This window comes from Mobula hypostoma, chromosome 2, assembly GCF_963921235.1.
Source record: "Mobula hypostoma chromosome 2, sMobHyp1.1, whole genome shotgun sequence".
Taxonomy (NCBI): domain Eukaryota; kingdom Metazoa; phylum Chordata; class Chondrichthyes; order Myliobatiformes; family Myliobatidae; genus Mobula; species Mobula hypostoma.
This window is the reverse complement of record NC_086098.1, coordinates 140511463-140538508: the sequence shown is the minus strand read 5'-3', so window position 1 is coordinate 140538508 and position 27046 is coordinate 140511463. Positions and strand designations below refer to the sequence as shown.

Sequence of the window (27046 nt, the reverse complement as noted above, 5' to 3'; positions counted from 1 at the left end):
GTGTCGTTCCTCCGAGTGTGGCTTCATCTTTACAGTAGCCATGGATAGACATATCAGAATGGGAATGGGATGTGGAATTAAAATGTGTAGCCACTGGGAGATCCTGCTTTCTCTGACAGATAGAGCGTAGGTGTTCAGCGAAACGATCTCCCAGTCTTCCGCAGGTTTTGCCAATATATAGAAGGCCACATCGGGAGCACCAGATGCAGTATATCACCCCAGCTGACTCACAGGTGAAGTGTCACCTCACCTGCAAGGACTGTCTGGGACCCTGAATAGTGGTGAGGGAGGAAGTGTAAGGGCATGCGTAGCACTTGTTCTGGGCCATTTTCCTTTGCCTATATGCATCCATTTTAATGAGGCCACTCATCAAACCAGCAGTTTTATTGTACAGCTCTAAGAGGTCTTGAGAAGCTGATGGCCAGCTACATTGAATTACAGTAACAATGTAGAATGGTCCTAAATAATGAATAACCGACTGGTGGATAAATCCCCAGTAACTAATGAGATCTACCCCAGCTTGTTACAGAAGGCAATGAAGATTACTGGGGCACTAAGAGGAATGTACGAATCTTTTCTCCCCATATAAGAGGTTCCCATTGACCAGAGGACAAAGATACAATATCTTCATCCAAGGGGCACTGCAGGGTTTACTTAGGTAATTACAGGCCAGCAAGTCCAACAGCAGTAGTAAAGAAGTCATGGGAACAGTAAAAAGGAACAGGATTAATCAATTTTTGAAAAGTAGTAAGTAATCAATTATTCAGGAGGTAACTAATTATGTCAACAAGGCTAATGTAGCAAATGTAAACTAAATCAACTCCAGTAATGCCTTTGATATAAGACCATAGATGTAGGAGCAGAATTAGGCCATTTGGCCCATCAAGTCTGCTCCACCATTTCATCATGGTTGATTCATTTTCCCTCTTAACCCCAATTTCCTGCCTTCTCCCCGTATCCCTTCATGCCCTGACTAATCAAGAAGCTATCAACCTCTGCCTTAAATATATCTAATGACTTGGCCTTCACAGTTGCCTGTGGCAACAGATTCACCACTGTCGGGCTAAAGAAATTCCTCCTCATCTGCATTCCAAATGGATGCCCCTCTATTCGGAGGCTGAGTCCCCTGGTCCTGGAGTCCCCCACCATAGGAACCATCCTCTCCACATCCACTCAATCAAGACTTCTCAACATTCGATAGGTTTTCAATGAGAACCCCCCCCCACCCCACCAATTCTTCTGAGCCATCAAACTCTCCTCAGACAAGCCATTCAATCCCAGAATAATTTGTGAACCTCCTCTAAACCCTCTCCAATATCAGCATATCCTTTCTTAGACAAGGGGACCAAAACTGCTCACAATACTCCAAGCAAGGCCTCACCTGTGCCTTGTAAAACCTCAATATTGCATCTTTGCTTTTATATTCTAGTCTTTGCGAATTACAATGAATGCTAACACTGGATTTGCCTTCCTCACCACCAACTCAACTTGCAAATTAACCTTCAGGGAATCCTGCACCAGGACTCAAGTCCCTTGTGCCTCATTTCCGTATTTTCTCTACATTTAGAAAATAGTTTACACTTTTTATTTCTTCCACCAAAGTGCATGACCATACACTTCCTGACACTGTATTCCATCTGCCACTTCTTTGCCCATTCTTCTAATCTATTTAAGTGCTTCTATAGTCTCTTTGCTTCTTCAACATTATCTGCCCCTCCATCCATCTCTGTATTGTCTGCAAATCTGGTCACAAATCCATCAATTCCATCATTCAAATCATTGACATATAACATAAAATGAAGTGATCCCAACGCAGACCACTGTGGAACAATATTAGTCACTGGCAGCCAACCAAAACAGACTCCCTTTATTCCCACTTTGCCTCCTGCCAATCAGCCACTGCTCTACCCATGCTAATAAATTTCCTGTAATATCTTGGGCTCTTAAGTTAAGTAGCTTCCTGTGCAGCATCTTGTCAAAGACCTTCTGAAAATCAAAGTACATGGCATCCACCGATTCTCCTTTTTTTTTTTAAAATCCTGCTTGTTATTTCTTCAAAGTATTCCAACAGCCTTGTCAGGAAACCATGCTGACTTTGGCCTATTATATCATGTGCTTCCAAGTAGCTCAAAATCACATCCTTAACAATGAACTCCAGCATCTTCTCAATCACTGAGGTCAGACTACCTGGCCTATAATTTCCTTTTTTTCTGTCTCTCACTTCTTGAAGAGTGGAGTGATATTTCCAATTTTTCTGTCCTCTGGAACCATGCTAGAATCTACTGATTCTTGAAAGATCACTACTAATGTCTCCATAATCTCTTCAGCGACCTCCTTCAGAACCCTGGAGAGCAGACCATCTGGTCCAGGTGACTTATCGACCTTCAGACCTTTCAGTTTCTCAAGCACCTTCTCCCTAGTAATGGCAACTTCACTCACTTCTGCCCCGACACTCTTGAACTTCCAGCATACTGGTAGTGTCTTACACAATGACAACTGATACAAAATACTTATTCCATTTGTCCACCATTTCTTTGACTCCCCATTACCATCTCTTCAGCATCATTTTCCAGTGGTCTGATATCTACTCTCACCTCTTTTACACTTTATATACTTGAAGAACAGATATATCTTTAACATTATCAGTGAGCTTACCTTCATATTGCATCTTTTCCTTCTTTATGACTTTTGTAGTTGCCTTGTTAGTTTTTTAAAAAAGCTTCCTAATCCTCTAAATTCCCACTAATTTTTGCTCTATTATATGCCCTTGCTTTGGCTTTGACTTCCCGTGTCAGCCACAGTTGTGTCATCCTGCTTTTAGGATACTAATTGTTCTTTGGGATGTATCTATCCTTGCCTTCTGAATTGCTCCCAGAAGTTCCAGCTATTGCTGTTCTGCCATCATCCCTGCTAGTGTTCCCTTCCAATCAATTCTGGCCAGCTCCTCTCTCATGCCCAATTCCCTTTACTCCACGCCAATACTGATACATCTGACTTTAGCTTTTCCTCCTCAAATTTCTGAGTGAATATATCACATTATCATCATTGATCTCCTAAGGGTTTCTTTACCTTAAGCTCTCTAATCAATTCCAGTTCATTGCACAACACCCAATCCAGAATAGCTGATCCCCTAGTGGGCTCAATCACAAACTGCTCTTTAAAAACATCTTGTAGGCATTCTACATAGAACAGCACAGTACAGGCCCTTCGGCCCACAATGTTGTGCCGACCCTCAAACTCTGCCTCCCATATAAGCCCCCACCTTAGATTCCTCCATATACCTGTCCAGTAGTCTCTTAAACTTCACTAGTGTATCTGCCTCCACCACTGATTCAGGCAATGCATTCCACGCACCAACCACTCTGAGTAAAAAACCTTCCTCTAATATCCCCCTTGAACTTCCCACCCCTTACCTTAAAGCCATGTCCTCTTGTATTGAGCAGTGGTGCCCTAGGGAAGAGGCGCTGGCTATCCACCATCTATTCCTCTTATTATCTTGTACACCTCTATCATGTCTCCTCTCATCCTCCTTCTCTCCAAAGAGTAAAGCCCTAGCTCCCTTAATCTCTGATCATAATGCATACTTTCTAAACCAGGCAGCATCCTGGTAAGTCTCCTCTGTACCCTTTCCAATGCTTCCACATCCTTGCTATAGTGAGGTGACCAGAACTGGACACAGTACTCCAAGTGTGGCCTAACCAGAGTTTTATAGAGCTGCATCATTACATCGCAACTCTTAAACTCTATCCCTCGACTTATGAAAGCTAACACCCCATAAGCTTTCTTAACTACCCTATCCACCTGTGAGGCAACTTTCAGGGATCTATGGACATGTACCCCGAGATCCCTCTGCTCCTCCACACTACCAAGTATCCTGCCATTTACTTTATACTCTGCCTTGGAGTTTGTCCTTCCAAAGTGTACCACCTCACACTTCTCTGGGTTGAACTCCATCTGCCACTTCTCAGCCCACTTCTGCATCCTATCAATGTCTCTCTGCAATCTTTGACAATCCTCGACAATCCTCTACACTATCTACAACACCACCAACCTTTGTGTCATCTGCAAACTTGCCAACCCACCTATCTACCCCCACATCCAGGTCGTTAATAAAAATCACTAAAACTAGAGGTCCCAGAACAGATCCTTGTGGGACACCACTAGACGCAATCCTCCAATCTGAATGTACTCCCTCCACCACCACCCTCTGCCTTCTGCAGGCAAGCCAATTCTGAATCCACCTGGCCAAACTTCCCTGGATCCCATGCCTTCTAACTTTCTGAATAAGCCTACTGTGTGGAACCTTGTCAAATGCCTTACTAAAATCCATATAGTTCACATCCACTGCACTACCCTCATCTACATGCCTGGTCACCTCCTCAAAGAACTCTGTCAGGCTTGTTAGACACGATCTGCCCTTCACAAAGCCATGCTGACTGTCCCTGATCAGACCATGATTCTCTAAATGCCTATGGATCCTATCTCTAAGAATCTTTTCCAACAGCTTTCCCTTCACAGATGTAAGGCTCACTGGTCTATAATTAGTTGGACTATCCCTACTACCTTTTTTGAACAAGGGAACAACATTCGTCTCCCTCCAATCCTCCGGTACCATTCCCGTGGACAACGAGGACATAAAGATCCTAGCCAGAGGCTCAGCAATCTCTTCTCTCGCCTCGTGGAGCAGCCTGGGGAATATTCCATCAGGCCCCGGGAACTTATCTGTCCTAATGTATTTTAACAACTCCAACACCTCCTCTCCCTTAATATCAACATGCTCCAGAACATCAACCTCACTCATATTGTCCTCACCATCAAGTTCCCTCTCATTGGTGAATACCGAACAGAAGTATTCATTAAGGATCTCACTCACTTCCACAGCCTCCAGGCACATCTTCCCACCTTTATCTCTAAATCGGTCCTACCTTCACTCCTGTCATCCTTTTCTTCACATTAATTGAAGAATGCCTTGGGGTTTTCCTTTACCCTACTTGCCAAGGCCTTCTCATGCCCCCTTCTTGCTCCTCAGCCCCTTCTTAAGCTCCTTTCTTGCTTCCCTATATTCCTCAATAGACCCATCTGATCCTTGCTTCCTAAACCTCATGTATGCTGCCTTCTACCACCTGACTAAATTTTCCACCTCACTTGTCACCCATGGTTCCTTCACCCTACCATTCTTTATCTTCCTCACCAGGACAAATTTATCCCTTACATCCCGCAAGAGATCTCTAAACATCGACCACATGTCCATAGTACATTTCCTTGCAAAAACATCATCCCAACTCACACCCGCAAGTTCTAGCCTTATAGCCTCATAATTTGCCTTTCCCCAATTAAAAATTTTCCTGTCCTCTTTGATTCTATCCTTTTCCATGATAATTATAAAGGCCAGGGAGCAGTGGTCACTGTCCCCCAGATGCTCACCCACTGAGAGATCTGTGACCTGACCCAGTTCATTACCTAGTACTAGATCTAGTATGGCATTCCCCCTGGCTGGCCTGTCCACATACTGTGACAGGAATCCATCCTGGACACACTTAACAAACTCTGCCCCATCTAAACCCTTGGAACTAATCAGGTGCCAATCAATATTAGGGAAGTTAAAGTCACCCATGATAACAACCCTGTTATTTTTGCACCTTTCCAAAATCTGCCTCCCAATCTGCTCCTATGTATCTCTGCTGCTACCAGGGGGCCTATAGAATACCCCCAGTAGAGTAACTGCTCCCTTCCTGTTCCTGACTTCCACCCATATGGATACAAAAGAGGATCCTGCTACATTACCCACCCTTTCTGTAGCTGTAATAGTATCCCTGACCAGTAATGCCACCCCTCCTCCCCTTTTTCCATCCTCTCTATCCCTTTTAAAGCACTGAAATCCAGGAATATTGAGAATCCATTCCTGCCCTGGTGCCAGCCAAGTCTCTGTAATGGCCACTACATCATAGAAACTACAGCACAGAAACAGGCCTTTTGGCCCTCCTTGGCTGTGCCAAACCATTTTCTGCCTATTCCCACTGACCTGCACACGGACCATATACCTCCATACACCTCCCATCCATGTATCTGTCCAATTTATTCTTAAATGTTAAAAAAGAACCTGCATTTACCACCTCATCTGGCAGCTCATTCCATACTCCCACCATTCTGTGTGAAGCCCCCCCCTAATGTTCCCTTTAAACCTTTCCCCCCTCACCCTTAACCCATGTCCTCTGGTTTTTTTCTCCCCTTGCCTCAGTGGAAAAAGCCTGCTTGCATTCACTCTATCAATACCCATCATAATTTTTTGTACCTCTATCAAATCTCCCCTCATTCTTCTACGCTCCAGGGAATAAAGCCCTAACCTATTCAACCCTTCTCTGTAACTGAGTTTCTCAAGTCCCGGCAACATCCTTGTAAACCTTCTCTGCACCCTTTCAACCTTATTTATATCCTTCCTGTAATTTGGTGACCAAAACCGAACACAATACTCCAGATTCGGCCTCACCAATGCCTTATCCAACCTCATCATAACATTCCAGCTCTTATACTCAATACTTTAATAAAGGCCAATGTACCAAAAGCTCTCTTTGCAACCCTATCTACCTGTGACGACACTTTTAGGGAATTTTGTATCTGTATTCCCAGATCCCTCTGTTCCACTGCACTCCTCAGTGCCTTACCATTAACCCCGTATGTTCTACCTTGGTTTGTCCTTCCAACATACAATACCTCACACTTGTCTGTATTAAACTTCATCTGCCATTTTTCAGCCCATTTTTCCAGCTGGTCCAAGTCCCTCTGCAGGCTCTGAAAACCTTCCTCACTGTCTACTACACCTCCAATCTTTGTATCATCAGCAAATTTGCTGATCCAATTTACCACATTATCATCCAGATCATTGATATAGATGACAAATAACAACAGACCCAGCACTGATCCCTGTGGCACACCACTAGTCACAGGCCTCCACTTGGAGAAGCAATTCCCTACTACCACTCTTTGGCTTCTTCCATTGAGCCAATGTCTAATCCAATTTACCACCTCTCCATGTATACCTAGCGAATGAATTTTTCTAACTAACCTCCCATGCGGGCCCTTGTCAAAGGCCTTACTGAAGTCCATAATTCCATGTATGTATCCAAGCTCTCAATTCATCACCTTTGTTCCTGATGCTTCTTGCATTGAAGTACACACATTTCAGCCGTTCTACCTTACTGTCTTTATACTGTTTATTCCGCTTCTCTTTCCTCAAAGCCTCTATGTTAGATCTGGCTTTACTCCATGCACTTCTTTCACTGCTCTATCGCTCTGGGTCCCATCCCCCTCGCAAATTAATTTAAACCCTCCCGAATCATGCTAGCAAGCCTACCTGCAAGGATATTGCTCCCCCTCGAGTTCAGGTGCAACCCATCCAATCTGTACAAGTCCCACCTTCCCCAGAGGAGATCCCAATGATCTAAAAATCTAAAACCCTGCTCCCTGCACCAACTCCTCAGCCACGCATTCAACTGCCATCTCCTCCAATTCTTACCATCTCTGTCATGTAGCACTGGCAGCAATCCTGAGAACATCACCCTTGAGGTCCTGTTCTTCAGCCTTCTGCCTAATTCCCGAAACTCACACTTCAGGACCTCATCCCTCTTCCTGCCTATGTTGTTGGTCCCAACATGTAGCACAACTTCTGGTTGCTTTCCCTCTTGTACCAGGATGTCGTGCACCCCGTCAGAGACATCCCGGACCCTGGCACCCGGGAGGCAACAAACCATGCGGGTGTCCTGCTCACGTCCACAAAATCTCCCGTCTGCTTCCCTGACTATAGAGTCTCTAATGACGACAGCTCTCCTCTTTTCCGTCCCACCCTTCTGCATCACAGGGTCAGATTGCAATTTGGGATGCAGCACCAACCTAATTTTCCCCACCTACCTGCATATTGAAATCTTCCATTATCTTAACATTGCCCTTTTGACATGCATTTTCTATCTCCTGTGATAATTTCTACACATCTTTGCTACTGTTAGGAGGTTTGCATACAACTCTTTTTATCCTTGTAGTTTCTTAGCTCTACCACAACGATCTACAACTTCTGCTCCTCTGTCACTTTTTAAAAATGATTTGATTTTTAAAAAACAGAGCCACTCTATCCCCTCTACGTACCCACCTATCCTTTTGATACAATATGTATCCTTGTATTTTAAGCTCCTAGCTATGATCTTCTTTCAGTCACAATTCAGTGATGCCCACAATATCATACATGCCAGTCTCACTGTGCTACAAGTTCATCACCTTTTTCTGTATACTACACATATTCAAGTATACCACAGTCCTGTTTTATAGAACATAGAACAGTACAGCACAGTACAGGCCCATCAGTCCACAATGTTGTGCCAACCCTTACACCCTACCTCCCATATAACCCCCCACCTTAAATTCCTCCATATACCTGTCTATAGAACATATTTTCATCATTCTTTTCAATTTTGTCCCTCCTTTACATTGCAACACATCCCATTGACTGCAATTTACCCCTATCATCAGCTTCCCCTTGCTTCAGTCTCATTACATACTGCCTCTGTTTGTAAACCAACTACCTCATTCTCAGTGCTGTCACTCTGGTTCCCACCCCCTGTCAAATCAGTTTAAACCCTCCCAAACAGCTCTTGCAAACCTGCCCACAAAGATATTGTGCACAAATCATCCTGTCAGATTTGTACGATAAGCTCCATTTGCAAACTCTACCACACTCTGGAAACACTAGTCTAGCCCATCATAGGGAGAGCTTAAGAAAAATAGAGGAGAATCAGCACACTCAAAGCAACCTTAAAATTGCAAATGCCTAGGTATCAATATGGAGGAAAACAGAACTGAATGAGATCAGTTTATCAATCAAGACGACAAAGGTTTAGCACCACCTCAAACCAGAACCAGACACCTGGTCATATGGTAGTGTAGTTTCTGTATTGGCACCATCCATCTCAGAACTCAATCAGAATGGACACAGAGCATCAAGCTTTGTCAGTGTCTGGAGACTTGCACAAATTTTCACATTAAGGTACAAGGCATTAAGTTACAGCCTCACGCTGTGAAGACTTTGAAGTACAGCACTTTAAATACAACACTGAAGCCTATAACAGCATTTGTTACTGGAATCCAGTCCAAAATAATGTTCTGTAACTCACAATTAATGAAGTTAGTTAACCAGTTCTCTGAATGGAAGCATAGTACAAATACTGAAGTCATTAGTAAGTTATCAATACACGTTTAATGTCCCATTACAGTCTCAAGTGCAGTTAATCAAGACAAAGCAGCCAACCAGAACACAGCAATATTTCAGGTAACTGGTGACTGGTAAATCAATTACACCAGAAGGTATTGGATTGTCCGGAACTTGAACTCTGCTGCTCTTCCAGTAACACTGATGCACATCAAAATATGAAGCCGCAAAGCACATCTCAATTGTTCCTAACAAACCAAAAGGGAAAAGAGATTACAAAGCATAATAACATGTGCACAAGTTAAATACGATTCAACATTTGTATTTTTTTATTTGAAAACATTTCAACTTTGCAGGAGGCTTGGTCTTAGTGTTTGATAAATTCAAAAGTAGAGACTTGGCTATAAGAGTTAATACAAAAACTTGAAAAGGAAGCATCTGAAATAGTCTCCACTCTTACTAAGAGAGCCAAAAAGTTACAAATACAGTGTATGGATAAAGGTTATAGCTGAGGGAAACGGAGCTACATGGTAATAGTTGAACTTGACAACAGTTTGAGGTAACATTACTGAAATTCAAGAAGTTCATTTTGGCTATAGGTTGCTTCCAGGAAGACTGAATCTCTCCGTTCATTTACCATGCACTCAAAGAACAAAACTTGCCAAATATGGACAGACTTCAGCTAGAAATTTTAAATTACAAAGCACATGCATTATAAAAATATTCTTTCATAACTGATGAAGCATCAGCTAAAATTGTTAGAAATGCTGCACTTATGCCACAGGTTTACCTGACAATCCTGTCAAATGTAACATTTGGGCACAAACAATTACATCAGCATACTTTACTCAATTTAAGGCTTCAGTATGAATAAAGCAATAAAGTGTTATACAAAGCCAAATTATAGTAGCCAGCTCTAATCCCGAATGCAGATCTTTCTTGCTCATGATCTGCACCTGAGATGAAGTTCTGTTTTCAGAAACATCAGTAAGCAGAAAGATGTACTGAGGATTAACAAAAACCAGCAATCTCAATTGGTATGGAAGGATTTCTTTGACAGATCTGTGTTTTAGTCCTTTCACACTGTTTGTGCATGTTTCACTTTTGCTGGTGTGTAGTTTTTGTCTATGATTTCCTCTTGTAGGAACATATGAAGGCAGCGCTCATTTTGTGCCAAGGGATGTCCAGCCACTCTGAAAAGTAAAATACATTCATGATACATTGCATTTTTCAGCAAATAAACTTCAAAAGTAGTAAAAACCCAAGAATGATCTAATCTAGAGCAACAAATCTGCTGTAAGAACTCAGCATGTCATGAACTACTTGGGGAAGAGGGGGTGGGGGAGGAACTGTGAAAAGTGATTTTGGGTCAGAAACCTGCACCAGGACTAACCCAAAACAAATTCCTCCCCCTCCCCCCACTTGACCCCCCAACTTCCTTCAGCAGACTGCAGTCTTATTTCCTAAACAAATCTAGAAGTTGATAGTTAGATTACTGTTTCCTCCACGGAGGAAGATTTAATAGAGAAGTGATGAGTAGGGGCAAGACTAGAAAAGCTGGCCATGCTTACAGATAACAAATCACGGGTAGATGAAAAAGATCCAAACTCAGAACTAGTGGAGATCATCTACAGGCTTGCTATGATGCTCCAATCCTCCAATTACCAGAAAACTGGAGAATGACAAATACAATATTCTTGTTCAAGATAGCTAACGGACATAGCCAACTACAGATCAAATTCTAAGGCTCACCTACAATGGGGCACAATTAAATAGGAATTGCGCTGATGGTAATTTTGATGACAGATTTAAGGGAAGGTAAATACATCATTCAAGCCCGTTTCCTCCTTTCAACAAGGTCACAGCTGACCGAGGTATCGATATCCTTGAATGGCATGGTAGAATCACAAGCTATCAGCTGCCAAGTTAGACCAGGTCTGATTCTACAGACAAGTGGAAATTAAAATCACATCTGAAATCTGAGATTGTGTACAAGACAGATAGAGCTGTTCCCATTAGCTAAATAGTTCAAGAGTCAGCTGATGAGATTTGTTCCGTTCAAATGCAGCAAACTTGGAAAATTTTTAATGCAAGTTAATACAGAAGTCAAAAGCAAGCGCAACTCTAAAAAGATAATGTGCACTTATTTTATTTTACATACAATGTTCTTACTAGGTTCAAGAAAAGCTGCATTAAGGCAATTTGGAGCCACTTCCCCTTAATACCTTATGATTTTTAAACCGATTTAAGAGTTCATCATCTTCAAGAAATTCAGACCACTAATTAACTTGTCAAATCAAAAGCAGGCAAATAATGAATTTAGATTCAATAGAATTTTGTTTACAGAACTAGAGGCTAACCAAGGTTAGGAGACAATACAATATTCTCTAATGTATCCACTCATCCCACTATTATTATTCAGACATTAGCTGCCAAAAACTATACATTAGGGGGAAAGTACTAGTTTTTAGAAGACTGGGAAAAATCCTATTTTGACTAGCTAGCATCTTGCCTGTAGTGTAGACATATAATACACTTTGAAGAGCCATGTTTGAACTTAACATTACTAAATTCGAAATCAATGACATTTAAATGCAAGCTCAAGAACCAATGCTTCTTGGCGATAATTTGTCTGGCTTTATTCTGCCGGTGTCTGTACGGAGCTTGTACATTCCCCCCGTGACTGAGTGAATTTCCTCTGGGTGCTCTGGTTTTTACCCGCATTTCAAAGACTTACAGGTTGGTAGGTTAATTGGTCTTTGTAAATTGTCCTGTGATGAGGCGAGGATTAAATTGTGTTGCTGAGCAGCACAACCCAAAGGGCTGGAGGGGTCACCCATGCACTGTAATTAAGTAATACTCTGCCTTAGTAACCCACAGAGGCCATTTTGTTGGGTACAACCTGCTCACTGATGCAAATATCTATTAGCCAAACATGTGGCAGCAACTCAATGGATAAAAGCATACAGACGTGGTCGAGAGGTTCAGTTTTTCAGATCAAACATCAGAATGGGGAAGAAAGGTGATCTAAGTGACTTTGACTGTTGATGCCACAAGGGACGGTTTGAATATCTCAAACTGCTGATCTCCTGGGATTTTCACGCAGAACAGTCTCTTAGAGTTTACAGAAAATGGTGCAAAATATTTAGTCAGCAGCAGTTCTAAAGGGGAGAAAACACCTTGTTTATAAGAGATCAGAGAGAGAATAGCCAGATTGGTTCAAGCTGACAGGAAAGCAGCAGTAACTCAAGTAACCATGCATTACAACAGTGGTGTGTAGAAGAGGATTTCTGAACAAACACGCTGAATCTTAAAACGGACATGCTATATAGCAGCAAAAGACCATGAACATAGTAAAGTGGCCATTTTACTACATACAGGGAGGTACCTAACAAAGTGGCCACTTAGTCTACATACAGCAAGATTCACCAGTCACATTATAACTGTTGGCTTAAAAGTTTCCCCTTCAAATGAAGACAACCTTGGATGAAAAATAATTACATTTTTGTGGGGTGGGGCAAGAGGAAAATAAGCATAGGACTATTGTTTCAGAAAACCAACTTAATGAAAAGCAATTGAAACTTAGCTAGACTATTATACCATCTATATGCCCTCAGCCTCAATGGAATCAGAGGTAATCATTAAAAAATTATTCTGCTCAATTAAAACACCGTACACTTATATTTCACTAATTTGTGAAACTGACTTCTATTTTATTCACCCAACTCAATTCTTTTGGCATTCACTACAGTATTAAAAAAAACTTTACTTGTTAATAAATTGTTCAAGTCCTTGTCTTCTTTCTTCTATAAAATTGTCATCAAATATGCCATCATCCCCTCTAAAAGGTAGCTGACGAAATAGTGCTTTGCCAGGCAGTGGGGGCACCACAACCTAAGGGATGAAATGTGTGAAGTTTTCAGTGAGAAAATAGGAATTAAATATTGTCATGCAACATACCAAGCACTAGTAATCCAAAAGAAAAGCAGCTCAACTTTTACTTTGAAGTGTACAGTACATTTTGAATCTATTTGATAAATGTTAAATCACTACAAGTTGCTTACTTGTTCTTGACATATAGGCAGTTGAAGTCATGGAAACTATGACAAAGCAGTACAAGAATAGATATGCCAACCAATAAAAAAAAACCATAACTTTCCACCATTTGTTAGTAATTTTCATAAAATCTGTGCATCACAACCTGCCAGTAAACACTTAAGATCTTTATTTTCCACTGATATGCTATATGTGGATCTAACTCAAGGTCAGAACCAATCTCTGAACAATTTGTGTATACTTTAAGAAACAAATCATTGTCTGTACAAAGATAAGATGCATGTCAAGTGACTCCCTGCTATGCACTGCTGGTAATCCTTGATGGAATTAATTAATACTTCCTCTTGATTCATCATTTCAGTATGTTTATAAACTTAATAAACAAATAAAATCGCATTTGGAGGAGCATTGGGTATAATGCAGGGGGGTGTAGTGATATCTGCTTTTGGCCAGCTGTAGCAAATCTAAACTCCTATCCGCACAGAGGACTCTGAGATACCATTCCCTGGACTGGAATAAGACTGACAATAGGAAAACAAATATAGTACTAGTGTAGTAGGGTTAATTTGGTCACCTAAAAAGATTCTTGCTTATGTCAACTAAGGAGAGGCAAATGCAACAATCAAACAGTGAAATAAAATTAAGTCCAGTTTGCACCCTTACTTCTGTAATCAAGTCCATTCACAATAAGTAGGTAAGCAATTACACTTTTCAATTGATATGCTCAAGTTTATTTTTTAAAATTACACACGGAGTCATAGTCTGTTGGGGCAATAAACTTTGATTCTCCATAATGTACCAAAACATTTTCCATTCCTACTTTTCCCAGCCATCTGCTGAAAACTTGCATATCCATTATACTTCCTAGATTTCAACAGAAGTTCACCTACTGATGCAGTCAATTCATTCTGGAGATTGAAAGAATCTACAAAGAACATTTTTTTCTTAGCCATGATCCTGAAAACGAACCCTCTTCAACTTGTTCTGCATTTATGCAGGACCCATTTCCAGCACTTTTAAATCCACAGTGAATTAAGTTCACATGCCTGATATTCACTAAGTAGCAAATTACTTTTAAAAAGGGATTCAAAAGATCACTTTAAATATTTGAGGAAATGCCAGATGGCCAAATAAAATTTGATCCTTTACCATGGGTGGTAATCAAATTGGCCAAAAAGAAAGTGCCCAAATTGGCAAGTATAAAAATTTTGTTGGAATGCAGCAAAGCTTCTTGATTATTTAAACCCCACCTGTACCAAAAAGACAATGATCATCTTAACAGCCAGATGAAGCAGCAAATGATTCTTTTTACAATCTGAGAGCAGTGAAATGTTTTTACAGAAACATCTCACACTGGCTTGGCAACAGCTGGACAGCTAAGAGAACATGCCACTTTGTGACGATACATTTTGAAATCCTTTCAGACCTGGTGTACACATCAGTATTTGGATCGTAAACAGTTGGGCCAGTTAACATTGGCTTTGCACTGCTTACATTTCTGTCATTTGTGAGTGAATACTGGATATTCAGTGATAATAGCAGTAAAAACTAGGTGGTTTAGCATCTCCATGAATCTTTTTTTGCAATAAACATTAGTAAAACCATGATATTTAAGTTTATCTGTGAGATACTTTAAAATTGTGTTTATGCTTTGCAGCTTGTTCAGAATGTCAGAAACACCAAAGTAAGGGAAATATTCAAATGATAGAAGCAGCAGAGACTTTCAAGAGCAGTGAAAGATTTGACAGGATTGAGAAAGGTGTTAAAGCATTATGCATCTTGCATTCCAAAACTGTGGTGTACAGGACTTCCTCCATAAAGCAGCATTATGAAAGTGTTCATAAAATGTCTTTGAATAAAAAGATCAAAACAAAAAAAAAGAACATTTCTTGAGATCAGCAACAAAAAAAGTGTAATATTTTGATGACATTTATTTCAGGTAATTCCAATTTAGTTACCGCTAGTTTTGAGATTTCAAAGATTATTGCTCAGTGATGGGGAATATGATAAAGAATCATATCTAGTGTGCTCCTTTCCTTTGGATGGTTTTCCAGAAAAAGAAAATATTCAACTCATTAAGCAGAAATACTGCAAAACATTAATGGGAACAAACCTAGCAGAACAACAAGAGATTAGTTTATATAAAGAACTTTCCATACATTTGATGAGACCAATGATGTGACACTGTCAGCTAGGGTAGCCATTTTGATTTTGTAGGAGTGATGAAATTGGTGAAGAATTAATTAATGTGGTAGTATCATTTGAACAAACTACAGGGGGTTAAACTATATAAGGCAGTAGTAAAAGTCTCTGATCAACAAGTTAACCTTTCAAAAATATAGTTTCTGTAACAATTGATAAGCTCAGAATGATTGGTAAAAAGGAAGATTTTACGATCTGTTTGCAAAATACAATGGACATCCACTGATTGTAGTACACAAGGAGGCTTCATATGCAAAAGCTGGCCTTAAAGAACTTGAAGTGATGAAAATTTTATCTCTGGGCATGCTTTGGGAAAAAAGGCAATTTCAGTATTAAATGAGCGAGGTGAATTCAGTGCACACAGAACTACACGTCTAACCATGTTTATTGGTTTAGTAGAGGTTCTGTCTTTAAATGACTTGAGTGCTTGGATGAAATCGGTCCGATTTTGATGAATGGAAAAATTTCATGTTGAGAATAATATGCTTGTGCTGATCTGTTGATTTTTTTGTTTTGCAGATTTCTCCTCACATTTAAATGACTTGAGCACCAAATTATAGGGACCCAGCAAAATGCTTCATGTTACTTTCGATTAAAAACCTTTGAAATCAAACTAGATTTCAATGCGATGCCAAAAATGGCACTTTAAAATATTTCTCAAATGTAAAAAGAGGTATCAAATTCCTGAAAAGACAGTGAATCTTAAAGAAACCTGTATAGTAATTAAACCAATGTTGTTCAAATTACATTGGAAGGCTCTGAATGTCTAAGTTTAAGGCATTTGAAGAAACAAAATTTATTGAGTATGTAGACAGTAACATCAGACAAATTGAATTTGGAAGTATTGCAGTGGATTGATTTGGATAATTTTGAAATGCAATTGAATGATTTACAAAGCAGCTCGATTTGGAGGCAAAAAAACTTCAACTTAAAGCTGAAGAAAGTATTTAAACAGGATGAAAAGATTTTAAAAAAGAATAAAACAGGATGAAAGCATAAAACTCCAGACTTTCAAATTCTATTCCTGAAACTTCTGTTTTGAAAAATCTTGCAATATTAACAGCATTTTCATCAATATATTTATGTGAGTCATTGCTTTCAGTGATGAACTTGGTCAAGTCTAACTACAGCAGTATACTTACTGATTAGAGCTACCTGCATAGCTCCCAAAACCAAATGCAAACCGGAAACAAAATGTTTATCTTTGTTAGTGCAACAAGTTTCACTGAGATCAAAGTATGCTATTTTCCTTTCCTTGAACTTCTATGAATACACAAAGCTTAATTTCATGTTCACATTTCTTATGTCATGAAGTACAATTATACTGTTTAGAAATGCTGTTCTTCAATTGTCTTTTAAAGATTAATCTGTAATATTTGAACAAGCTTTCAAAAATGCTTCACTTATTTCAGTCTCCATGATATTTTTATTAATAGAAAAACAATATACGGAAGCAACAGGGCTTAGACATTTTTTTTATTAAAAAAGTCCATAATTATTGTTAATTCACCAAGGATAATCTCTGCTCAAAATTACCAAGGCATGCAAGAAGTTAAAAAAAGATTTTCGCAAATTTGGTCACTCTCAAAAAGCTCCATCTCTGCTCTAGACAGTTTGATATAGTTTTGAAACAAACTGAAATGTACATCCAATAAAATTCCATTAACTTTTTGCATTACAATTTACTCAGTAACAATTCTATTTAAGATATCCATGTACATCTTTTCACCTCCACAAAAGAGGCAACATATTTAAATAGTTTCCCTCTTTAGAGAAAATTTTGAAAATTGGGCTTTACCTTGCTTTCCCTTTCAAGCTCATTCCTCAGCCATTCAAAATCACTGTATCTTCTTCTCACAGAAGATTCCTTCAATTTGAATATTGGTAGATTAGTCTGAAAAATAATGATTCAAGATACTCAGTGGAATGACAAAGCCTTGTCAAGGAAGTTTAAATTGACTGTTGCAAGTGCAATGATCATCTCCAAGATTTATTCATAACTTTAAAACTTTGAAAGTGAGTTTCACATTTCAAGCAAAAAAGTACATGAAGACTGTAGGACCCAATAAATCAGAATCCAAAGGGAAGCTGGTTCCCTTTTATACACAAGGTTACAAACCAGTTTAACAGTAGAGCAAGATCAAAAGGACACTAAAGGCTGATTTATACTTGTGCGTCAAGCTTGCGCCGTAGCCTACCCAAGTGGACAACGCCATTGTGAACATTTATAGTTGTGCGTTGGTGTGTCTGCGTCGCTCTGCAATTTACGCAAGTCACGCATGCACACACACCTGCCCGTGCAAGGCTTCATGGTCATGGTAGTCTTTCTCGGGGTAAACAAGTTTGAAGCGAGCATCTTTTTTCGTAAAAGCAAAATGTATCATCATAATTCGAGGTCTGTAAAGCTTTATGGAAAACATTACAGCCAGAGTCCTTCCCCGCCCTTCAGGGAAGCTACTGCAGCGTAGGAGAAAATGCGATGCTACCAAGCGGACCAATCACAGTTGCTGCGGTCTGCGTTGCCGCAATGCGTAGTTATATTTTGGGAGAGGTGCGCATCAGGCTACGGCGTAGGGATCCACGTAGGCTCTGTGTAGGGTTCGCAGCTACGCCGTAGATTTGACACAGAAGTATAAATCAGCCTTTGGAAAGTCCTTAATGAGAGTTCAATGAATAAGTAATAAAGTCAAAAAGTTTAAAAAAGTTTCCATTGTCAAAATATTTCTTCTGCTTCTGGTGTTTTGAGATAGTTAACCACAGAATTGTGAGCTGTTGACAGATTATCAAAGGATTTTCTCAAAAAATGTCCAGTGCCTCCTAGAAATACTTGGCCTACAAGTGATCAAAGTGAAGCAGCAGAATTCAGGTCGGCACCAAGAGCCTCAAATCCAAGCAATGGAAACACAGACACCAAGGGCAAGTGGAGGAACATGCCATCTGTTGCAAAAAGCAAACCCTGCTCAAATCTATAATATGGATCCTACCCTGATCTCAGAACCCACAAAAATGGAATGGAAACAGACTTGCCTCAATGCCAAATTATTGCCTTCTGATAGGTGATATCAACTAAATTTCTTCAGTAAGCAGTATCAAACCATCTAAAAAAGTTGCTCATTCAGCTGGGCAAACTTACAGGAACAAATGTGGGCCTCTCAGTCAGTTGAAGTGTCATGAAGAAAGATTCCTTTCTCACTTTCATAGTGTTCATCTTCGCTGAAAACAAAATTTGCTGGATACACTAGAATACCAAGTGCCTCAAGACTGAGTAAACTGACGAAAGAGTCACTGCCAACACACGCAAAATGCTGAAGGAACTCGGCAGGCCAGGCAGCATCTATGGAAAAAAGTAGAGTTGACATTTTGGGCCGAAACTTCCGGCAGTACGGGAGAGAAAAAGCCAAGTAGATTTAAAAGGTGGAGACAGGGGAGAGAGAAACACCAGGTGATAGGTGAAACTCGGTGGGGGGAGGGGGGGGGGAAGAGATGAAGTAAAGAGCTGGGAAGTTTATTGTTGAAAGAGACAGAAGACCATGGAAGAAAGGGTGGGGGGAGAAGAAGAGGAACACTAGAGGGAGGTGGTGGGCAGGCAAGGTGAGGGAGGGAAAAAGGGGATGGGAGGCATTACCGGAGGTTTAAGAAATTGATGTTCATCCCATCAGGTTGGAGGCTACCGAAACGGAATACAAGGGGTTGTTCCTCCAAGCTAAGTGTGGCCTCATCATGACAGTGGAGGAGACCATTGATAGACATATTGGAATGGGAAGTGGAATTAAAATGGATGGCCACTGGGAGATCCCACTTTTTCTGGTGGACAGAGCAGAGATGCTTGATGAAGCAGTCTCCCAATCTACGTCAGTTCTCACAGGAGGACACACCGGGAGCACCGAACATAGTAAATGACCCGAACAGACTCGCAGGTGAAGTGTTGGCTCACCTAGAAGGACTGTTTGGGGCCCTGAATGGCAGTGAAGAAGGTGTAGGGGCAAGTGTAGCACTTGTGCCATTTGCAAGGATAAGTGTCAGGAGGGAGATCAGTGGGGAGGGATGAATGGACAAGGAGGTTGTGTATGCAGCGATCCCTGAGGAAAGTGGAAAGTGGGGGGGGAGGAAGAGGAGAAGATGTGCTTGGTGGTGGAATCCCATTTCTAAGAATTATGTGCTGGATGTGGAGGCTGGTGGGGTGGTAGGCGAGCACAAGAGGAACCCTATCCCTGGCAGGGTGCCGGGAGGATAGGGTAAGAGCAGATGTGCATGAAATGGAAATGGAAGATATGGGGTTGAGGGCAGCATTGATGGTGGAGGAAGGGAAGCCTCTTTCTTTGAAAAAGGAGGACATCTTCTTCATTCTAGAATGAAAAGGCTCATCCTGAGAGAAGATGCAGCAGAGACAGAGGAATTCAGAGAAAGCGATAGCAGGGTGGGACGATGCAGGATCTCCCAGTGACCACCTGTTTTAATTCCACTTCCCATTCTGATATGTCCATCCATGGCCTCCTCCTCTGTTGTGATGAGGCCACATTTAGGTCGTTGGGAAAACATGTTATATTTTGTCTGGGTAGCCTCCAACCTGATGGCATGAACATGGCAAACTTCCAGAAATGCCCCCCATTCCATACCCCCCACCACCACCATTTCCCTCCTTCACCTGATCTCCTTGCCTGCCCATCACCTTCCTCTGGGCTCACCTTCCTTTTCTTTCTTCCATGGCCTTCTGTCTCTTTCACCAATCAACTCTCCACCCCCCCAATCTTGTCACCTATCACCTGGTGTTTCTCTCCCCTCCCCCCACCTTTTAGATCCACTCCTCAGCTTTCTTCTCCAGTCCTGCCAAAGGGTTTCGGACAGAAACATCGACAGTACTTTTCCATAGACGCTGCCTGGTCTGCGGAGCTCTTCTGGCATTTTGTGCATGTTGCTTGGTTTTCAGCATCTGCAGATTTTCTCATTTGAAAAAAAAGTCACTACACAAAGATTCAAAGTACATTTATTAGCAAAGAATGTACAAATTCTACAACCTGAGATATGTTTGCTTACAAGTAGCCGCAAAGCAAGAAATTCAAAAGAACCTACTTTACAAAAAAATAAAAATAAAAGACCAACACCTGATGCACAAGAGAAAAGGGGGAGAAAAAACACAAATTATACAAACGAAGTGAACAACAACATTCCGAACCGAACTGAGTCCTCAGATCCGAACCCAGGAGCACCCAAGAGTAGGTCCAAAGCCTCGCTCAGTTCAGCCGAGGCAGTCTACAAAGCCTCAGCATCATGGGCAGAACGAGTGAAATCAACTCGCCTCTAACCTTGGCTGACGTCTAAACACCAGGTTGACCCGGCTACTGCGAAGGACTCCGGGCAAAGACCATGCCGCCCAGCGACCCACTCCGGGCCCAGATCTCTCCACCCAGCTCGAAGCCGCTCTCAAGCTCTTCAAATCTGTTCAGTACCAGAACAATCCAACCTTGCACCCAGACCTGATGACATCTGAACTCCTCTGCCCCGGCATCTTTAACTAACAGCATGCCAGCTCAAAAGCTGGTAACCCTCCCCACAGCCCTGACTGATGATCTACATCGAAGTGTAGAAGGGTGGCTTTAGAGAAGTGGCTGCGCCCATGCAAATATGGTCACACTGCTTAGCAAAGGAGGACAAGAGAAAATCAGGAATTTAAAAAAGAACATCTTCAGAAAAATAATGATCGAGTACAATACACACCAATTGAAGGAACATGTTTAAATTCCATAGAGTTATCTTATCAGATGATCTGCCCTGGGACCAGCATGCAAGTGTCTTTACAAAGCCAGCACAACAGTGCCTCTACTTTTAGAAGTTTATGCAGGTTTAGCGTGTCATCTAAAACTCCGACAAGCTTCTATCGATGCACAATAGAGTATCTTGACTGGTTGCATCACAGCCTGATACGAAACCACCAATGCCCTGGAACAGAAAGGTCTACAGAAAATGGTGGGAAATGCAGAATCTATGACAGGCAAAACTTTACACTATTGAACACATCTGTAAGGAGTGCTACCACAAGAAAGCATCACCAGGCAGCCCTATCTTCCTACTTCTACCACTGGGCAGGAGGTACAGGAGCCCTAGATCGCACACCACCAGGCTCAGGAACAGTTATTACCCCACAACCATCAAGCTCCTGACCAGTATGGATAATTTCACTCAGCTGAACTGATTACACAACCCACAGACTCACTTTCAAAGGAAGTATATTTTTTCCAACCCATAGACTCACTTTCAAAGGAATTATATTTTTTAATTTAAATTTGCACAAATTGTCTTCCATTACACATTGGTTATTTGTCCTACTTGTGTATAGTTTTTCCATAAATTCTATTGCATTTCTTGTAAAATCCTGCAAGAAAATTATATCAAGGTAGTATATGGTGACGTATGTACTTTGATAACACATTTACTTACACTCCATCTACTGGAGCCTATTATCACCTTTCAATACTGGTAGCATTGATGTTTCTGTTCGTCATCCAGCTCATTGCCATCAACTTCACCCTACCATCATTCCACACCTCCTCCTCCTCCTCCCACCCCACCCTCCACATCTAGGCCCATCTGCCCTCACTTATCATCCACGTATCTGCATTTTCCAACCATCACTGCCAAACCTGGCTCAATCCTCTTTCACCTCAGTCTACTAATCACCCACTGCCCTCTGTTTCACCACTCTTCTTAAAGCTGGCCATCTCCCCTCTCCACTCAGCACCCTTCAACCAGAAATGTTGACAATTCTCTTCTTCCCCACCCCACACTGCTTCAGATTTTTTAGCCGACTGTTACTGTAACTCTTTGGAATTTAGCGAACAAGGGGACAACGTGGAAGTAGTTCCTTTGGATTTCCCCAAATTCTTTTGGGAATACCTCATGTTTGTTGAAAGGGTTAGAGCAGGGGTAACTGCAGAAATCCATGCTTGGACTACAACTATTTATGATCAAAAATATAGCTGAGGAAGATGGATTGCTGTTCCTAAAATCAAACACTCAAGAAGCCAACACAGCATTTGTTCTCATTAGCTTATTGCTACTTTAGAGATTAAATGATATATTGGAGCAAACACTCCATCTAAAACCAAAAGTGCAAACTTTTGGAAAAGTGTTCTCAATCCAGTAAAAGGTGCAATTTCTATAGTTACCCTTTTATCTATACACTTGCAAAATTATGTGCAGCGCAATGTAAACTTCCATAAAATGGCCTTTTGGAGCAGTTTAGAGAAAACAATGCTCAACATTGTTGGAGGTAGAGTTAAGATGGTGCTAAGCAGCAACTCTTTTGCTTGCATCTTTGGAAACAGCTTTATTTTTATCTTTAGAATCTTTATTTTTCCCCTTTCAGGGTTCTTTTGAAGACCTTAACCTGGAGTTACACACTGACTTCGATTCTTTACAGGAATGGGACCCATTCTCCGGGTTTCAGAACTGGCCATTGTTTGGCACGCCAAAGGTTCGGCCTGAGAGTCTTCCTCGTTATTTGGAAGCCCAAGATCTTGGGGCTCTTGAAACGGGCGGACTGAGGGTTGGTGTCACGGCAGGAGACTCGTGTCTTCGGGGAGGCCGGAAAATCTTTCACTGTCGGCCCGAAGACCCGAGATCTTTGTGATCTTCAGACACAGAGCTTGTAAAAAGCGACTAAACAAACTTAACATCGTAAAGCAGCAGGTTGTTATGTCTCCCACTCCCTGTGAAAATGGGGGACACCTCCCTCCCCCTTATTAGGGAGAGAGAGAGAACCTGTGGTTTGTTGAATGCCAGATGAAATACGAAGTCTTTGAGGTAACTGCAGGTCTGTATCTTTGCTACAGCCTAGCTGACGCTTGCGCTCGGTGATGATGTTGATGTTTTGCCGGTGGAGGGAGGGGTGATTGTTGCTCGCTGCTGCTTGCATGGTGGGGGGGGGGGGGGAAGAGATGACCTTGGGTTCTCACGTTTATCTATCGTTCATTCTTTAGGGCACTTCAGTTTTTGTGGATGTTTGCGCAGAAAAAACATATCAGTATGTATATTATATACATTTCCTTGACATTAAATTGGACCTTTGAACATATTGCTTTGTTCCAACAGCAGTATTTTGCTGCACAGGCAGGACAAAATTAACTATGCTGTTTTAAGAGGATTGTGTCCAAGAAACAAATTTTCTTCAAAAATGGCAGTGCAAGGTGAAGTCCAACTAAAGTATAGACAAAAGATTTAAGATTTCTTTTGACTTCAATGCTTAATTAAGAAAGGCACAGTACTGAGTAAAAGTCATGTCCCAAACGAATGATACCAATTAGCAGCAAACACTAACCTACCCAAACACGAAATTCACTTCCCAAACTACAGTCTTCTAACATTTGCCTGGCTTCGACCATGACATTACCAATGCATTCAAACAGTTAAAGTTTAAGACTGGCTCCCATGAGCAAATGTGGTCAACAAATTTAACCTCAAGTTTTCAACACTTCTTCTAGCTTTAGATATCAAAACTGCATTAAAAACAATTTAGATTTATTTTACTATAATCTGGAAGAAGTCAATACTGGTCTGAAGAGTTCTTACTATGTTCCTGGATTTTTCTGGTCAGCTGCTTTCTTCAAAGAAATGCAACTCTCCTATTTTCCACCAAACTGTTAATTTGCACTAATTGTACTCTGGTTTAGAGTTATCCAATTTCACCAACTGGCTTTTTACCTGAACTTGCCTTCCTTCTCCTTGAAGCACCATTGGGTCTTTGTGAATCTTGAATACACCGAACAAAGCCTTTAAAATACTGATTACATTAAAATGGAACTCTACATTTTAAATACCTTTTCTCAAATTACAAAGAGATTAGCTTCTATTTTACTTGGCATAAAGACCAACCAAGCCCAAAAAAAAAGCCTACCTGTGGGCACGGAAGTCTATAAAAAGTTAATCCTTGGAACAGATCTTGGTTACAGGTACAATGCTCGAACAGAGAGAGTAAATTGACATTAATTTGCCTTTAAAATTTCCTTTTTGAACTTCTGATACCCCATTCTTTATTCAACAAAGGAAAAATTAGCTGAAGATACCAGTCTATTACAGGAATGCAATAGCTTCACTTCTGCTCAGTTTCATGGTTCTAATCTAGAGGTCTATCCATTTTTAAAAGATTTCAAAATGCATCATTCAGCATTAGAACACTTCCAGTTTATCCATTATACTGAATATGATAAAGCTGATGTTCATAAACCGTTTGATAATTATTACTGACTTCACAGCCTTTATAACTAATTCCTGGTTAGTTATTAAGATATTCCTATCAGTTATGCAAAAAGTTATAAAACTAGTTAGTTATAAAATACCCTATTCTACACAGCAAATCCTGTTTAAAAGGTGCACAGGAATTTGAGAACTGGTGTAGCAGTAGTTTGTTGAAATTGCTTTGAGCAATTAGTCTCAATCATAAAAATATACAAAAATATCCAGCAATCGTCAATCGTCAGGAGAATATACAAGATGTTATGAATTTGGGGAAATCTAATACCTGCCATCCAGACAACAGGAATTCTGGAAATTCAAGCAACACACATCAAAGTTGCTAGTGAACGCAGCAGGCCAGGCAGCATCTCTAGGAAGAGGAACAGTCGACGTTTCAGGCCGAGACCCTTCGTCAGGACTAACTGAAGGAAGAGTTAGTAAGAGATTTGAGAGAGGGAGATCCAAAATGATAGGAGAAGACAGGAGGGGGAGGGATGGAGCCAAGAGCTGGCCAGGTGATTGGCAAAAGGGATACGAGAGGATCATGGGACAGGAGGTCCGGGAAGAAAGACGGGGCGGGGGGGGGGAACCCAGAGGATGGGCAAGGGGTATATTCAGAGGGACAAAGGGAGAAAAAGGAGAGTGAGAGAAAGAATGTGTGTATAAAAAAAAATAACAGATGGGGTTTGAGGGGGAGATGAGGTATTAGGAAGTTAGAGAAGTCGATGTTCATGCCATCAGGTTGGAGGCTACCCAGACGGAATACAAGGTGTTGTTCCTCCAACCTGAGTGTGGCTTCATCTTTACAGTAGAGGAGGCTGTGGATAGACATATCAGAATGGGAATGGGACGTGGAATTAAAATGTGTGGCCACTGGGAGATCCTGCTTTCTCTGGCGGACAGAGCGTAGGTGTTCAGCAAAGAGGTCTCCCAGTCTGCGTCGGGTCTCGCCAATATATAAAAGGCCACATCGGGAGCACTGGACGCAGTATATCCTCCCTTACTACCATTCAGGGCCCTAAACAGTCCTTCCAGGTGAGGCGACACTTCACCTGTGAGTCGGCTGGGGTGATGTACTGTGTCCGGCCACACATTTTAATTCTACATCCCATTCCCATTCTGACATGTCTATCCACAGCCTCCTCTACTGTAAAGATGAAGCCACACTCAGGTTGGAGGAACAACACCTTATATTCTGTCTGGGTAGCCTCCAACCTGATGGCATGAACATCGACTTCTCTAACTTCCGCTAATGCCCCACCTCCCCCTCGTACCCCATCTTATTTATTTCTATACACATATTCTTTCTCTCACTCTCCTTTTTCTCCCTCTGTCCCTCTGAATATACCCCTTGCCCATCCTCTGGGTTCCCCGCCCCCCTTGTCTTTCTTCCCGGACCTCCTATCCTATGATCCTCTCGTATCCCTTTTGCCAATCACCTGGCCAGCTCTTGGCTCCATCCCTCCCCCTCCTGTCTTCTCCTATCATTTTGGATCTCCCTCTCTCAAATCTCTTACTAACTCTTCCTTCAGTTAGTCCTGACGAAGGGTCTCGGCCTGAAACGTCGACTGTTCCTCTTCCTAGAGATGCTGCCTGGCCTGCTGCGTTCACCAGCAACTTTGATGTATGTTACCTGCCATCCAGAGTACATTGTTTAAAAATTGACTATATAATAGTCAAAAACTTGTTTATTGCGATAGCTACATTTCATTTGCAAACAAAATTCAAAGTTACAGACTCAGATCCATTTAAGCACAATTACTTAGAATATGATAGGGGATACAAGCACTGTAACACTACACCACAGAACAGGAGAGGAGCAGCCTCATCAGTCCACTATGTCTGCATCAGCTACGATGCTGATCTGCTCATATTCCCATCCTTTTATTCCCGGCTCATCAGTCCATCAGACAGCAGCAGAAATAGGCTATTCACATTTAAGTGATGGAGCACGTTCAATCACAATTTCCTATCCCCCCCCAACAACTCTATTCTCCCGCCTTCTCCCTTCAATGCTTGATGACCTTGCTAATCAAGAACCTATCAACCTCCACTTTAAATATACCCAATGAATTGGCCTCCACAGCTGTCTGTGGCAATGATTTTCATAAATTCACTGCCCTCTGGCTAAAGTAGTTACCTTACAACCTTCAGTGTAATTTAGAAAACGGATTCAACAGGCCATATTTGTGGAATAACTTTCATCACCCATTTGTGGTCTTAAAGGACCATCAGCAAAGCACCTACCTCAGAGCCTTACAGACAAGACAGCATCCATGGATAAGAACAGCTAACGTATCTAGAGCAATACATGTACCGTACACAAAAAGCTGGAAGAACTCAGGGCCGGCCAAAATCCTCCTGTTG

At 41.4% G+C, this 27046-nt stretch overlaps 1 protein-coding gene across 1 annotated transcript in view; it reads right to left on the bottom strand.

Annotated features, from left to right (window-relative positions):
• Positions 1 to 9222: 9222 nt before the first annotated feature.
• Positions 9223 to 27046, bottom strand: part of snx3 (sorting nexin 3) — a 29575-nt gene continuing 11751 nt past the window's right edge. The window contains exons 2-4 of the mRNA XM_063040804.1: positions 17250 to 17345; positions 12963 to 13087; positions 9223 to 10386 (exon numbers count right to left, since the gene is read on the bottom strand). Coding sequence (XP_062896874.1) covers positions 10272 to 10386; positions 12963 to 13087; positions 17250 to 17345 — 336 coding nt within the window. The 3' untranslated portion in view covers positions 9223 to 10271. The remainder of the gene's footprint in view (positions 10387 to 12962; positions 13088 to 17249; positions 17346 to 27046) is intronic.